The sequence below is a fragment of the Propithecus coquereli genome, unplaced genomic scaffold, assembly GCF_000956105.1.
Source record: "Propithecus coquereli isolate 6110/MARCELLA unplaced genomic scaffold, Pcoq_1.0 Scaffold76, whole genome shotgun sequence".
Lineage (NCBI taxonomy): Eukaryota > Metazoa > Chordata > Mammalia > Primates > Indriidae > Propithecus > Propithecus coquereli.
The window spans coordinates 7,936,108-7,951,598 of record NW_012153729.1 but is presented as its reverse complement, the minus strand read 5'-3'; the positions used below and the strand labels follow the sequence as shown (position 1 = coordinate 7,951,598).

General features: G+C 52.5%; 3 protein-coding genes across 3 annotated transcripts in view; 1 reads left to right on the top strand and 2 right to left on the bottom strand.

Moving 5' to 3' along the window:
* Positions 1–142: 142 nt before the first annotated feature.
* ZACN (zinc activated ligand-gated ion channel) lies at positions 143–3,647 on the bottom strand. Its single transcript, XM_012662338.1, has 9 exons — positions 3,551–3,647; positions 3,347–3,471; positions 3,174–3,218; positions 2,906–3,012; positions 2,476–2,645; positions 1,572–1,696; positions 1,222–1,432; positions 898–1,062; positions 143–429 (listed from the first exon to the last, which is right to left on the bottom strand). The coding sequence occupies exons 1-9, from the start codon at positions 3,645–3,647 to the stop codon at positions 239–241; spliced, it is 1,236 nt and encodes a 411-aa protein (XP_012517792.1). The 3' UTR covers positions 143–238.
* A 1,133-nt stretch (positions 3,648–4,780) lies between these two features.
* Positions 4,781–9,432, bottom strand: GALR2 (galanin receptor 2). Its single transcript, XM_012662333.1, has 3 exons — positions 9,428–9,432; positions 6,931–7,403; positions 4,781–5,681 (listed from the first exon to the last, which is right to left on the bottom strand). Exons 2-3 carry the CDS (start codon positions 7,296–7,298, stop codon positions 4,889–4,891), a joined length of 1,161 nt encoding a protein of 386 aa, XP_012517787.1. The 5' UTR covers positions 7,299–7,403; positions 9,428–9,432; the 3' UTR covers positions 4,781–4,888.
* Positions 9,433–10,467: 1,035 nt separating this feature from the next.
* Positions 10,468–15,491, top strand: part of SRP68 (signal recognition particle 68kDa) — a 49,078-nt gene continuing 44,054 nt past the window's right edge. The window contains exons 1-2 of the mRNA XM_012662241.1: positions 10,468–10,643; positions 12,173–12,239. Coding sequence (XP_012517695.1) covers positions 10,481–10,643; positions 12,173–12,239 — 230 coding nt within the window. The 5' untranslated portion in view covers positions 10,468–10,480. The remainder of the gene's footprint in view (positions 10,644–12,172; positions 12,240–15,491) is intronic.

Genomic DNA, 15,491 nt, shown 5'->3' with positions numbered 1-15,491 from the left:
AGAGTGAACAGCGGAGCTCAATGAAGACAGACCCTTGAGGTGCACTTGCACGCAGGGGTGGGTTTATTCCGCACTGTGCTTGTATGCTGACAGAGCGAGAGCTCGGGGTGGCTTGGGCTCCTCCAGGGATAGGGAAGAGAGCCCCTCTTCCCCCCTCTCTCCAGAGACCCTATCGTGGCCCTCCCCACAGCCATGGGGAACCATCTGCATCCCAAGGGCTGCAGCAGGCCCAGCCCTGTTATGGCCTGGGCTGCCGGCCGTGGGGTGCAGCCTCTCCAGGGGCTGGGTCGGACTTGCACGCTGCCCACATCCAGACTCCAAGGAAGATGAATTGGCTGCACACCGCCCCGGCCACATACACAAGGAAGAAGATGTGGTCGGCAGTCTCAGCCCAGCTCCTCCTAGACCCCTTGATGCCTCTGGGGGCTTCTGTGCGGGCAGAGGCAGGGAATGGAACTGTACTTCTGGGCTCCCCCAACATGAGCAGAAGGGTGAACACCAGGGGTTGTCAGCTGGTATCTGTCCCTTCCTTAGAGTCTCAACTAATGAAAATTTGAGTCTAGCCCACTCCAGGCCATGTTCAGTTGAACAAACAAAACACCCTCTTGGAGAGAGGCTTTACAAGGTGTGGAGTCATCTGGCGGGGAGGGAGTTTAGGTCACCTGGGCTTTTTAGGAAGGCCAACTTTCCTCCCTGCTCCAGACCTGCTTCTTCCAAGGTAGGACATGGTGGGGCCCAGGGACAGCAGAGCCAGCAGGGTGAATGCTACACACGCCCAGCCACCCCTGAGCCCTGACCCCAGCCCTTGGCGTGCAGCCTGCCAGCTCTGCCCCTTCAAACCTGCTCCTAGGCCTTGTTCCTCACCAACCCCCATGCCCAGGCTCAGCCCCTTCCCACCTTTAGGGTTCGGCCCTGGGTTCTCATGGTCTCGCCGTTCCCCTCTTGAGGCTGGGCTGGGGCTGCTCTTGGCCCCGAGGGTGCCTCGGGCCAGCAGCCCGGCCAGCAGCACGGTCTCCATGGTGCTGAGGAAGAGCAGCAGCAGCAGGACGGTGAAGAAATAAACTGGAGGTAGGAGGGAGGGATGGTCAGGGGCCAGGCCTGTGTCTCTGGTGCCCAGAGAGCTGAGCAGAGGCACCCTGGCTCGGGTGACAGCAGGTGGGCTAAACGGGGCCAGCCAGGTGGAGTGGTCCTGTCCAGGCCCAGGGGAGGGGCAGGGCTTACTGAGCAGTGGGTTGCAGGATGAGGAGCTGGGCAGGGCCTGCACCAGGGAGGTGTGGAAGACGAGGTAGCCCAGCAGCAGTGTCACCTTATAGGCAAGGCGCTCGGTGGCCCGGAGGGGCAGCAGCCCCCCACACACGTCAGCCAACAGCAGCGCCTCCGCAGGCACCAACAGAGCTATGATGGACTTTAACGCTGTGTTCTTCAGGCTCAACTGGAAGGGGAAAAGCCAGGACTTTCTGGGCGGCGGTATTGGGGTGGGCAGCAGGAGCATGGGGTTGTGCCTCTGGCTCTGCACCCCCCCACCGCCACCTCCATCGGCCTGCTGTCAGCCTCGTCCTGACTTGACTCACCGTCAGCTGGAAGCAGGGCACCAGCTGCCTGGGTGGGACTTGGATTGTCAAATCATAAAGTACATATTCCCTCTTGACACTCACAATCTCGTTCACAGCGTGGGCCTGGAACTCCATCTCCATCGCTGAGAGGGGTGGGAGTGAAAACCTTGAACTGGGAAAAAGAGACCCCTGCCCCCAAATCTCTCCTGGGAGTAGGGCCAGGAGCAAACTGGAGCCCAGGGTTGATGGAGACTTCTCCTGGCTTCTGGGGGGCAGACTTGGAGACAAAACTGGTTCATAGGAGGGCTTCCCAACTCCTTTGGGGTTTTGCAACATGCCAAATTGTCTCCAGTTAAAGGAAGGTCTTTATCAAATCCATAGATGAATTTTCATTGTAAAAATAAATGGGCTTTTCACCACTTCATGGAGGGGGAAGTGGTCACAGATTCATCCACCAGTATATCATTTCACAACTGAAATATTAGGGCCCATGGGGCAGTGGCTGCGGTCTGTCATGGAGGAGAGGGATACGAGAAGGGGAGGACTTCTCTGCCAAGTTAGATGTCATCTGATGGGTTTATGGGATATTTGCTGGGTGACTACACCTTCAGGTTTCCAGGAATGAGGCCAAAGCCTCTGGCCTTGGTGCAAGGGGCCTGGCCACTGCAGTGCAGCCCTGGCTGTTGAGAGCAGTTGCTCTGGGGAGGAGAGAAGACTGAAGTGCCCCAGATGCACAAGATGGTGGACCTGCTGCAAGTTTGGAGCTGTGACCCTAGAGGGAGGCCATGAGGCCAGCTGAGAGCAGAGGAGGAGGAGGAGATGGGCTGCTGTTTGCGTGGGAGTGTCCCCTAAGCAGATGTGAGCTCCGACCTAGGAGGCCCCTCCCCTCTGCCCTCACCCCTCTGCCCCACCCCGTCAGCACCAGTGTTGCTGAGAGCATAGAAGCTAAGGCTGCAGTGGCTCTGGTCCCAGGGGAAGTGGAGGAGGTCGAAGTTGCAGTTGGTCTCCGTGGTGAGGGCCAGGTTGAGCTCAACGTGGCCATCCTGGTGCACTCGGGCCTGTGGGCTCCTGTCCCTCCAGTCTACCCAGAGCCTGTGGGGAGAGGTACCAAAGCCGGAGGCCCCGGCCCTTTCTTGCATTGGGGCGAGGGAGACCCCGACATCCCACCTCCAATCCCAGCCAGCATCAGGGTTCCAGCAGGGAAAGGGGAATGCGAGGCAGTGGAAGCAAACTGGTAGTGTGGCAGGACCGCTGGGGCGAAGATTCGCTAAGAGCCTCCGGGCTCTAGATGGGGAAAAGGAGGAGGGACGTGCACGGCATGTTCCTCAGACAAGAACTTCCGCCTTACTTACGCCTCCAGGATGGTGAGTCTGGGCGTCCAGAGTGAGTCCTGGGGCAGTGTGACGGCGCGCTGTGGGTGCACACTGGCGTTCCAGGCCAGGCGAGTGTCCAGCCAGGACTGGGGACACAAGGATGCCACTGAGGCTCCCACTCTCCACATATGTGTGCCTCGTGGCACAAATATGTGCCTTGAAGCTCGGCAGGTTGATAAAGGCCAGTACTACTGAGCTGGACTCAGCTGGGTTCTCCCATCCCACCTCTCCCGGGAGGCGAGCTCACCAGCTGAAGCAGCAGCATGGAGGACACTGTGTACTGCAGGATGTCCTGGGGGAGGGGGAAGCACGTCACCCTATGACAGAAGGAGGCAGAAGACCCAGCACTAGTCAGGGCTGAGTCCTGCTCCCTCCCGCTAGCTCAGCACTTGGTGGGTCCGGCAGCCTGGCGGTGCTTACCACATTAAAAACATTGGACACGAACACCTTCGCGGCCACAAGCAGGGGTGCACTCCCGTTGTTCGGAATCTGGATGGTTTCCTCAGCCTCTTGGGACAAGTTGAGGTTGAAGAGGGATGGCCAGGCTGAGGGACAAAGGTTGAGATCACTCAGGTGCCCTGGGGCCCAAATCCCAAAGCTTATGACCTTACACCCTCCACCTACCGACTGCTGGCCTTCGGAAGCTGCGCCCATGGACCGAAGGCTGGGTGATGCCAAGCCCCAGGGAGGTGAGATGGAGCAGAAGCCACAGGGCCGTCATAAGTGGCTGCATGGAGCAGTGGTGCCTAAGCTACCACTTCTCTTCCAGTCGCTTCTCTGGCAGCTGAGCAGTTGGCCAGAGGCAGCTGCTCTGGGCAAGGACCCTGGGACCTTGGACTTGGCACCCCCCACCTCGGTTCCGCAAACACCCAAGCACAAAGCCCAGGACCCAGCCTCGCCCACTCCGCACCTGCCTAGACTTCCCTGTGCCGCTCCATTTCCACCACCTGGAACTCACTGTCACACTCAAAGCCTGCTGAGGGGCACAAGCGGGCCTGGGACCTCCACCTCCCCCCAACTTGGTCCTTCCAATCAGGGCTGCAGGCTTCCCCTGCATTTCAGTGGCTGGCACTGGTCTGGCTAAGAAACCAAGCCCTTAGTCAAAGTGCCTTGTGCTCAATGCTTTGAGATGGGGACACTCTTGAGAGTTTCCCTGCCTCTGCTTAAACACTTGAGAGAGCCTTGCTCAAGAACTCTGGGGACAGACAGAGGCCAGTTCATGAGCAAAGACCTGGTGCGTTGCTGTTCCCGCACTGGGTTCTCAGCTTGCCCCAGCCCAGCGGTGCCTTAGAGTCTCCGTTGTGCACCTGTAGCCCAAACTGCCAGGCCAGGGCTGCTTTTCCTGGCCCCGGGGAGAAACTGAGCCACTGGAGATCTGATCCTGACCCAGCTGCAGCCACCCAAGGAAACACCAAGGCCAAAAGTGGGTGGGGACTGACTGGGCTGCCCAGACTCAAAGGGGCCCCAGGCAGCTGGAAACAGGGAAGGACTTACCACACACCAGTGCACGAAAGCGAACTAGGAGCACACATAGTGTCTGTGTGTGTCATCGACCGACTTTATTGAACACGCTTAAACACTTTGCCTGCCTCTGTCTCACGCACTGGTGGCTGCTGGTTCTGGCGCTTCCGGATGGCCACATGAAAAGAGCCTTCAATCGTCCCACACTCCCCAGTCTCAGTTAGGGATTCTTATGCGGATTGTAAGTGGGCTGCCTTTGGTGCAGCCCACCCTCTTTCTTTCCTGGTAGCTCAGAAAGGGCCCTGCACGCATTCCTCCCCAGCCACCTGCCAAGTCTCCGAGGCTTCTTCCTATGGAGCCTCAAGACAATGAGAATTGCAGAGCCACAGCGCATCACCGCATGTGAAATGGTTTGTGGTTTTATTAACAGACAAAACTCTCCCCAAGATCCCAACCAATGACTCCAACCCCTTAACATCCAAGCGTACCCTGTAAGTGCCTTCAAGTCACGTTAACTGTCAGGACGCTGTTGCCTGCCTTTTGGCCTCTCCAGGAAGGGCCAGGGACTGGGCTCGAGGGTGCGTGACTGGCGAGGTCTGGGGCAGGGACAGGCCCGGCCGCCTCGCTCACGTGCGTCAGGTCGGTGGACTCCCGCTCCAGCACGCTGCCGCTGTGGGCGCCTGGCGCGGCCACGCACACGCGGCCCGAGGCTCGGCGTGGGACACGGCCCAGCAGGCCAGCGCAGATCTTGCGGAAACCCTTGCGGAAGTGCTTGGACACCAGCGCGTAAACGATGGGGTTGACGCAGGAGTTGGCATAGGACACCAGGTGCGAGAGGATGCGCAGCGCGTAAGTGGTCCGCGTGAGTGGGAAGCGGCCGAACCACACGCACAGGATAAGCGCGTGGTGCGGCATCCAGCAGAGGCAGAAGAGCGCCGCCACAATGAGGATCATGCGCGTCACCTTGCTCTTGGCGCGCCGGGCACCTGAGCCTGCGGCCACCGGGTCGACGGCGCGCCAGAGGTAGCGCAGGGTGCGCGCGTAGGTCAGGCCGAGAACCAGCACCGGCAGCAGGTAGCTGAAGACGAAAGTGCAGAGGTCCATGGCGCGGCGGCGAGGCGCGCTCCACGCCGGGTGGCACACGGTCAGGTTGGCCAGCTGCGACTGGCGGTAGTAGCTCAGGTAGGGCCCGGAGAAGAGCAGCGACAGTCCCCAGATGAGCCCGATGGCTGCCAGCGCGTTTCGAGGCGTGCGCAGCTCGCGGGAGTGCAACGGGTAGCGGATGGCCAGATACCTGTGGTCAGGCCCAGGAGGGGGGCGTCAGGGGAGCTGGCGAATTGGCGCGGCTGCGACCCCTGCACCTCGGGCCCCACACCCGTTCTTGAGGAAGGTCCCTAGCGCAAGGTTACACCGCACACGCCAGAACCGTGGCCCACCGTGTCCCAGATACTCTCGGCTGAGCCTAAAGGTGGGGAGCGGGGACCGGCAGCAGGAAAGGCGCTTGCGCCCAGGCCACTCTTCTGCTGTTCCCGGGACTGCGACCACAGACTCCCCCGGGAGGGCACCCCAAAGCCGCCGAGTATTAAAGGTTGGAGAACCGGCTATGGGGCTCTGGGAGGCTGTGATTACCCTCTAGTGATGGTGCCCCAGGAGGCAGGACCCAGGCACCTACGGCTCTAGCAGACAGCCTGCAAAAGACATGCTGGGCAAGGCACAGCCTCTCAGGGAATTCCTAAGAGAAGCCGGAGCTCTGTGGTCCCACCAAGGCGCTCAGGGTAAATGGGCGGTGCGTGGGGAGTCAGACCCGCATCTCCTCCCCAGGAACCGTCCTAGTGTCCTTTCAAGCTCCACCTGAGTCCTGCGCTCTCCCTAAGGTACCTCTCTCGCCCTCCTCTGGCTGGGGAGGAAGAACCCAAGGGCCGCTCCTCTCCCGATCCCGAACTCCCAGGCCTGGAGGCGGGCGCGGACAGCGAGGGACCCCCAAGCGCTCTCGCTCAGACTTTGGCGTCGGTCCTCGAGAAAGACCCACGTTCCACAGTCCGTACCCGAAGTGACTGCGCCAAGCAACCAAACCGTGGCTTCGAGGCGAGTGCGGTGGAGGCGCCTGAGGTTGGCTCTAGGAGACAGATGGTGCGCTTCACGCACACAATTACTGAAGGGGCGGCTCTGAGCAAGTTACTTACAAACTCATTTTCTTCTATAAATTGGGCACAGTAGTTTCTCCCTTCCCAACTTCACAGGGGCATTAAACTCTTTGTACTGGGAAACGCTGGGCATTGTCAGACACAGACAGCGCCCGAGAGCCTAATTCTCCAGGACGTGAGCCCCGAGGACGCACATAACCGAGGGACACCACCGCACCCCACTCTCATTTCCTTTTCTCCTCCTCTGTGCCTGCTTGTCTTTCTCTCCCTCTGGTCCCTTTGCCATCTTAGTGTCCTCTCCCACTCTCTGCGTGTCCCTCCTTGATCCCCGAGTCCCGCCTCCCTCTCCAGTCCCCGCCTGGGTGCCCAACTCCTGGAGAAGCCAGAGCGCTGGCTCACCTGTCCAGGGAGACGGCGGCGAGCGTGAAGCTGCTGGCATGCATGGTGAGGAAGATGAAGAAGTGCACGGCCTTGCAGAGCAGCGAGCCGAACACCCAGCCGTCCAGGGTGTAGATGGTGGCCTGGAAGGGCACGCAGCACAAGATGAAACACAGGTCGGCCACGCCCAGGTTGAGGATGAACAGGTTGGTGGTGCTGATTGCCTGGCCGCCGCGCAGCAGCACCGCCAGCACCAGCGCGTTGCCCACGGTGCCCACGAGGAAAATGAGCGCGAAGAGCAGCGGCACGATGACCGCCTCGGGCTGCCAGCCGCCCGCGCCGCCCGCCTGGCTCGCGTTCTCGGCCCCGGGGCCGCCCGAGCCGTTCATGGTGCCGCCGCACGCTAGGCTGCCCGGGCTCCTGCAGCCGTCTGGGTCTTGGCTAGCGCGCAGCTGCCGCGGCTGCGGCCACGGCGGTGCCCAGGGTGACTCCCGCTGGCTGCAGGCGGAGTGCGCCTCGCGGTGTCGGGGTGGCGGTGGGCGTGGGGTGCGCTTGGGTCAGGGGGAGGAGCGAGCAGCCAGTGGGCGGGATTGTTCCCCGCGGCCGTTAGCGCTGAGGGAAGGGATACGGCGCGGCCCCGGTGGGGCGCACGTCCCTCCCCGAAGGCGGAGAGCCGCGCTTGGGCCTGCTCCCGCGCTCCGGCCCCCGGCTACCGGCTGTTCTGGGCTAAGCCGGCGAAGTGACTTCCCGGGCAGACGCCGGAGTGGTGGAAGGACCGACCCTGGTTCCTGCGTGTGCGCCGCGCTGCAGGGAGCACCCGCCAGGGACCCCGCGCGCCTTGGCGCTTCCCGGCAGCTTGTCGGGAGCGCCAGACCTCCGGGGACTGGCTGGGGGACACCCTCGAAAGAGTTCCAGGCCAGACCCTGGGGGATGGGCCGGAGGCGGATTGGGGGGCCCCCAGTTTTCCGGAAGTGCAGAAGGAACAGCCCCGCAGCGTGCGCCTCTGCCCATTTCTAATTCCAGGGAGCATCGGAATTAATTTCTAATTCAGTTCCCCCGGGAGCAGAGTGGAGGGGCGGGAGGGGGAAGGAGGGTTCTGAGGAAATTTGGTTAGCTTCATCTCATTCCCCACTCCCACCCATTGGGCGTTTTCTTCTCCAATTCAGTCCTGTATTTGTTGAGCATCTACTGTGTCAGGCTCTGTCTTTGGCGTTGTGCCTCAGTTTCCTCTGCTGTGATAATAATAGTAACAGAAATAGAAATAGTAACACTTCCTTCTCAGAGGGCTCTGACGAGAAAGGAATGAGAAGCACTTGAAAGGCCTGAAGCCCATTCGTTGAATCTGAATTAATCAAATTTTTCTTTTTCTCCTTACCTTATTCAGGTATCTAAAAAGGGAGGAAATTCAAAGTAGCCGAGATCCATACACCATCAGCCTTTTCCTAGACGGTGCTTACTTTGCAATAAAACTTAAACATTCGTGTCTTTGTGTCTACATGAAGTATACGTGGCAATGAATCATTACTATTTCTGTAGAATTTAAGCTTCCCAGCTCACCGAATCTGAAAACCACCACCTTCTATCTCTGCAGCTTCCTTTTTGCTTCCCCTTCCCCGATCCTTGGGTCCCAGTCAAGAATATTCTTCTGGCGGGGGCAAGGGCAACATACGTAACCTAAACATTTGTACCCCCATAATATGCTGAAATAAAAAAAGTAAAATTATTTTAAAAATGTATCAAAGACCTGAAAAAAAAATTCTTTTTCCTTTTTATGCCCCGGGATCTCAGCCTCTCAGGAGCACAGCTACCTCCTCCTCTTGGTTGAGAAACCTTATTCACACCCTTGCCCTGCCTGCCTATTCACTGAACAGGAAAGTGATGACAGTTCATGCTGATGAGATGCTTACCATTCCTTTATTCAATAAACTTTTATTAAGCACCTACTCCTCACCCTTAGGATATAACATACCAGTGAGTTCTACAAAGATCAAGGCCCTCTGGGAGCTTACTTTCTAGCAGGAGAGACAGAAATAAGCAAATAGACATAATTTAAGTAAGTTACAAGTTGATAAGTACTTGCAGGAAAAGTAGATCAGAGAATTGGGGAGTACCAGGATGGCGGTGATGGTGCAATTTAAAATAGGGTAGTCAGGCAGAACTCATTAAGAAGGTGACATTTGAGCGAAGACTTCAAGGAGGTGAGCAAGCCAAGCAGATACTTAGGGGAAGAGCATTTCAGAGAGAGGGCACAGCCAGAGAGAGGGCATAGTCTGAGTAGATTAAGGCATAGCAGGGTTTTGACTAGAGGACTAACATGATCTCATATTTTTTCGTAGCAGCTTTATTGAAATATAATTCACATGCCATACCATTTACCCATTTAAAGTGTTCCTTTTTAGTATGATCACAGAGTTGTGCAACAATCGCCACAATCAGTTTTAGAATATTTTCTTCCCCACCAAAAGAAACCCCTACCCTTTAGCCCGTCTCCAATCCCCCATATTCACCCCCATCCCACCTCCAGCCCTAGACAACCACTAATCTTTTTGTCCCTATAGATTTGCCTATTAAGGATACTTCATATCAATGGAATCACACAATATGTGGCTTTTTGTGTGTGGCTTCTTTCACTTATTATGATGTTTTCAAAGTTCATCCAGGTTGTGTGTAGCATAATCAATACCTCATTCCTTTTTTATGGCCAAATAATATTTCATTGTATGGTTATATTCCACATTCTACTTTTCAATTCATTTATCAGTGGACATTTGGGACAGTTTTAACAAAATTTTAATTGGTTATCACCATTTCACAGATGAGGGAGCAGGTTTAGAGGGAGATTAAGTTACTTGCTCAACATCTCCCAAGCAGTAACTACGGAGCAGGCACTGAGCCTCAGGACTCAGATTCTAGCGGCTGCAGAGCAAAAATTCATATTCTCCCATCCCCCAATACTTCTCCCTCTTTGGACTGATCGCTCTGAAGTCCAGATGTCCACAGGTCCCAAGCAGTATGAGAAAATCCTCACGTTGGGACATTGCCTGCTGGCTGTGCCAGCGCTTACGCTGGTCATCGCTTTTCCACGGTCAGCCCCAGAGGAGAATGCAGAGGGGGTTCCCTCAGAGGCGGGGTGCTTCGTTCTGCAGAGGGAAACCCCGTCTCCCGAGTCCCAGGGGAGGCAGAAACCCCGAAACCTAAAGTCCTTAGTCTCCCGCCCTCTGCCGTGTGGGACGTGAGCCCGATCCCCAGTGCTGGGATGCAGGAGGTAGGGGTCCGTCTCCAGTCCTCCCGCCCTTGGTGGATGGTAGGTAGGATTGCCCCGGAGAAGACCTCAGCCACCGTTTCCCGGTGTCTGCGAGCCACCAGCCTAGCCCGCCACGGTTCAGGACCCGGGAATCCGAGCCCTTGCGCAGGCGCGCTCCAACAAAAGGCTCCCGCTCCCGGGGCTAGGAAGGGCCGTCGGCGCGGAGTCCGCCGCTATCCCATCAGCCCGGCCTAGCGGGTCCCGCTCCTACCGGCCCCGGTCGTCCCGCCTCCTCTATCCCGTCCTGCTCTGCGGCGCAGGGGTAAGATGGCTGCTGAGAAGCAGGTTCCTGGCGGCGGCGGCGGTGGCAGCGGCAGCGGCGGTAGTGGCGGTGGGCGCGGTGCCGGAGGAGAAGAAAATAAAGAAAACGAACGCCCCTCAGCTGGATCGAAGGCAAACAAAGAATTTGGGGATAGCCTGAGTTTGGAGAGTATCCTAGAGCAATTGGGCCTAACTTGGAATGACTACGTGTCGATCTGGAGGGCTGGGGGCGGGAGAGTAGGCGAGTCCCGGCACGTCCTGGGCAGGAGAGGCCGAGCGTTGCTCTCCTTACTTTCTGGCGCTCAGAGATCCAGGGTCTGTCTCTCGAGCGGTCTTTCCGTGCGTCCCCCTCGCCCTCCTGGATGGGTAACGTCCTTTTCTTCTGGGCGGCACAGGGGTATTTGGCAGGTTTCCCCTGTTGTCTCGCAGTTGCCCAGTTGGAGGGCTTGTGACGGGGGTGACACTCTGGCTACTTTGCTGAGCTCTGGCCTTGGCACCTTGAGCCAGTGAACTGGGGAGAGGAAACGGCAGTCTTGACGTTTCGGCTTAATACTTTTGTCTGACAGCCGTCGTAGACCGGGTAGTAAAACTTAAAGCTTGATGCTTTGGAAGTGGAGGTAAAAATGGACTGTCTGAGGAAAAGGTTGTGCTCATTTTGATTATAAAGTCTGGTTGCTTGTTAGTATCAGTTGTGTGGTTTTCCTAATAGGTCTGCAGGCATTTTATCTTGTTGGGAGTCGTTTAGATGAGCTGGAGGAATCGATTTCTAGTTTTCGTTAGTGTGTACCTGAACTGAGTGCTTGTGATACTAGTTTGTGACTTTTTGCAATGAAAAATAAATGGAGAAAATGTACGCAAATTTCTGAAATAACTCATTCAGTTTGACATTTTAATGTACTTAAGTTTTCAGGGGTCTGGAGTTTTACTTTTTGAATTGGTGGTAATAGTACCAAATGGATGTTAGAATGCGCTGATTTTATTGGGAACCTTCTATCTTTCTGTCCCTTTTTAGTTATTGAAAGAGTCCTTTTAGTGTTCACTGTTCACGTCTATAGAGAAGCATTGAGGAAACAAAACTAAAACTGTAGCTAAAGATTGGTCTTCCTAAAGTTTGGCGCACAATATTAAATATTTTAAGATTCTTAAAAGGAGAGTTTGGTTAAGGGTTCATCTTTAAAAACAATAACCTTAATATTTTTATGCAAACTGTGGCCTAGCTTGGTTGACATGTGTTAATCATAGACTCCTGAAGCATCACAGCTGTTAAGGAAAGTTGGATTTGGCAGATGTAGGAGGTTATGCAAACGGATCAGTAGTACACGTCATTTATAACATGAATCTGCTTGATTGAGTAAAATGTGGGGTCCAGGTGTAAATCAGTGGGAACCACCCCAATTATAGTCAGCATTTAGAATCCAGCAGCTTTCTTTAAGCCGTTGGTTTTAGCAATCCCCAATTGCTAGTAGTGTCCTCCTTTTTTAGTTTGAGAGTAGTAACAGTTCAGGCAATCAATGCTTGCTTATCCTTGTCCTATGACAGGATTGGTATTGAAAATGGTTACAAGAGATTTCATTAATGCACTAAATATTTCACAAATGTTTAATGTCCTGTGGCCTGATAAAAATGTAGACTAACAGTACAGGTTTTGATTTATTTGGACTCTTACCATTGTAAGCTTTTCCTTAATCTTGACTTTAGTTCTTCAGATTATTAAGGAATCCCAGCAGCAGCATGGTTTACGGCATGGAGATTTTCAGAGGTACAGGTTAGTATCATGTACAAGATGTATGGAAATCGTTGTGGGATCTCCAAACTTCGTTTGCTTTTGTCAGTAAACTTATCTACTCTGCTATATCAGAAAGTGTACGTAGGAAGTCTAACAATGAATTTATATTGAATCCTCAAAAGTTATATAATTTTTTTTTTTTTTTTTTTTTTTTTAGAGACAGGGTCTCACTTTGTCACCCAGGCTGGAGTGCAGTGGCCCGAGTAGCTGGGACTACAGGTGTGTGCCAGCATGCCCAGCTAATTTTTTTCTTTTTCTTTTTTTTTTTTTTTGAGGAATGGGGTCTTGCTATGTTGCCCAGGCTGGTCTTAAACTCCTGGCCTTAAGTGATCCTCCCACCTTGGCCCTCCCAAAGTGCTGGGATTATAGGTGTAAGCCTATAACCAGGCTGGCCATAATTTTTAAATTTAAAATTTTATAATGAATAAAAGGATTCAACCCTTTTATCGATTTTGCCTGACAATATTACAGGTACATTTGCAGACTTCTGTTGAAAATAACAGGCAGTTGTGGTAATCATTTTTTTTAAACATAACCGTATTGTAGAATCTTAGTTAAATTCAGTGCTTTTCAGTATTTTAAACATTATATAAGGGGAATTTCCGTGATATTACAATTTACTGGTCTTCAAGTTGAAAAACAAATTTAATATGACTCTAAAAAATAGAATAGATACCTAATTTGTAATACAATTAAATTACTTGAAAGCAGCGTTATGCCTCTATTTCTGTATTGTAAGTATTATGGGCTTTGACTATTAAAATACTCTATATTTCAGATTCTTATTTATTCGTTCATTCATTCAAAAACATTTTGTGAGCACCTGTCAGGTGCCCAGCACTGTTTTATGCACTGGAGAGCATTAAAAAACACAGGCAAAGGTTCTTAATCTCAGGGAATTTACAAACGGAACAAACAGCAATGTCAAGCTATAGTGAAAATTAAAGAAAGGAGCTCCTCTGAAAGAAAATTAGATTGGGAGTGTGTCAAGAAAGCCCTTTCTGAGAGGGGGGCATTTAGGCGAGGACATGAAGGCTGAGGAGTCAGCCAGGTGGTGAAGGGTCAGCAGGGCTGGGATGGAGTGAGCAAGGCAAGTAGTGATAAGAGCTCATGAGGGAGAAGTGGGCAGGGCCAGGGTGCATAGGGCCCTGTAGGCTATGGTAACAAGTTCAGGTGTTAATCTAGGTGTGATGGGAAGCCACGAGAAAGTTTTAAGCGGAGAACTATTATGATCTGATTTTTTTTTTAATTATTAAGGAAATTTTCACACACTTATGTAGAGATGATAGTACAATGAATCCTGAATCCATCATTCAGTCATCGTAGTGACCAACTTTCTGCTCTTTTTTTTTTTGTGACAGAATCTCACTCTGTTGCCTGAGCTAGAGTGCTGTGGTGTCAGCCTAGCTCACAGCAACCTCAAACTCCTGGGCTCAAGTGATCCTCCTGCCTCAGCCTCCCAAGTAGCTGGGACTACAGGCATGCGCCACCATGCCCAGCTAATTTTTTCTCTATATTTTTAGTTGTCCATCTAATTTCTTTCTATTTTTTTAGTAGAGACGGGATTTCGCCCTTGCTCAGGCTGGTCTTGAACTCCTCACCTCAAGCGATCCTCCCGCCTTGGCCTCCCAGTGTGCTAGGATTACAGGTGTGAGCCACCACACCTGGCCTGCTCTTCTTATTTAATCTGTTTCTTTCCCTACATTTTTTTAAAGAAATGTTTTATCGAAAGGTTTAAAAATTCTATTCAAATATAATTTATGTATAGAAAATGATGAATTTTTCACAAACCGAACTCCTGTAACCAGCACCCAGATTAAGAGACAAAACATCACCAACATCCCAGAAGTCCCCCCTTTTGCCCCTTCTAATCACACACCCTTCCTCCCCAAGGGTCACCTCTATCATGACTTCTAACACCTTAGGATAGGTTTGCTTATTTTTGAAATTTATCTACATAGCATCACACAGCATGTATTCTTTTGTGAGAGTCTTTCTTCACCATTGTATCTGTAATATTCCTCCATATTTTTGTAGTTGTAGTTCCTTTATTCTTATTGCTGTATGGTTGGTATTCTCTTAGGTGAACATACCGTCATTTATATACCACTGTACTGTTGCTAGGCATTTGAGTAATTTGCAGTTTGGGCTATTACACATAGTGCTGTCATAAGCATTATTATACATGTTTTGGTGGAGAGAAGTAGTCATTTCTGTTCTTTTTTTTTTTTTTATAGAGACGAGGTCTCGCTCTGTTGACTGGGCCTAGAGTGCAATAGCTTCACCATAGCTCATTGCAACCTCAAACTCCTGGGCTCAAGACATCTTCCTGCCTAAGCCTACCGAGTATCTGGGACTATAGGAGAGCGACACCACACCTGGTTAATTTTTCTATTTTTAGTAGAGACGGGGTCTCACTCTTGCTCAGGCTAGTCTTGAACCCTTGAGCTCAAATTATCCTCCCGCCTTGGCCTCCCAGAGTGGTGGGATTATAGGCATGAGCCACTGCACCCGGCCTTGTTTCTGTTGGCTGTGTACCTGGGAGAGGAAAACTATGGGATAGGCTATGTTCAGCTTTAGTACCAAACAGTTTTCCAAAGTCATCGTACCAGTTTGCACAAACAACACTGCTTGAGAGCTACAGTTACACCACATCCTTGCCAGCAGTATGTTTTGTCTTATGTTTTGTTGCTGAATTATTTTAAAGCAAATTCTAGACATCATACTATTTTACCGTTGGTATTTCAGTTTGTATCTCCAACAAGTAAAGCTTTTTAAAAACTTAACCAAGATACTATTATCCCACCTAACCAAATTAACAATAATTCCTTAATACCATTTTATACAATGATATAAATGATGTAAAAGTATCTTTTTTTGGCTAGGCGCAGTGGCTCACGCCTGTAATCTTAGCACTCTGGGGGATTGAAGCGGGAGGAATACTTGAGCAAGACCCCATTACTCCAAAAAATAGAAAAATTAGCTGGGCTTTGTGGCATGTGCCTGTAGTCCCAGCTACTAGAGAGGTTGAGGCAGGAGGATCATTTGAGCCTAGGAGTTTGAGGTTGATGTGAGCTCTGATGATGCCACTGCACTCTACCGGGGGTGACAGAGTGACACTCTATCTTCAAAAAAGAAAAAGTCTTTTTTTTTTTTTTTTTAAGGCTAGTTGAAATGGAGTGGAGAAGAAACAAAAAAATCTGTAGCTACTTGTGCTTGATTAGCTATAAA

Coding starts and splice junctions, on each gene's coding strand:
- ZACN (XM_012662338.1), bottom strand. CDS start 3,647: ATGACGGCCCTGTGGCTTCTGCTCCATCTCACCTCCCTGGGGCTTGGC. Junction 3,472..3,550: donor CTTCCGAAGGCCAGCAGTCG/GTAGGTGGAGGG, acceptor TTTGTCCCTCAG/CCTGGCCATCCCTCTTCAAC. Junction 3,219..3,346: donor TGTCCAATGTTTTTAATGTG/GTAAGCACCGCC, acceptor CCCCTCCCCCAG/GACATCCTGCAGTACACAGT.
- GALR2 (XM_012662333.1), bottom strand. CDS start 7,298: ATGAACGGCTCGGGCGGCCCCGGGGCCGAGAACGCGAGCCAGGCGGGC. Junction 5,682..6,930: donor GCCGCCGTCTCCCTGGACAG/GTGAGCCAGCGC, acceptor GCCTGACCACAG/GTATCTGGCCATCCGCTACC.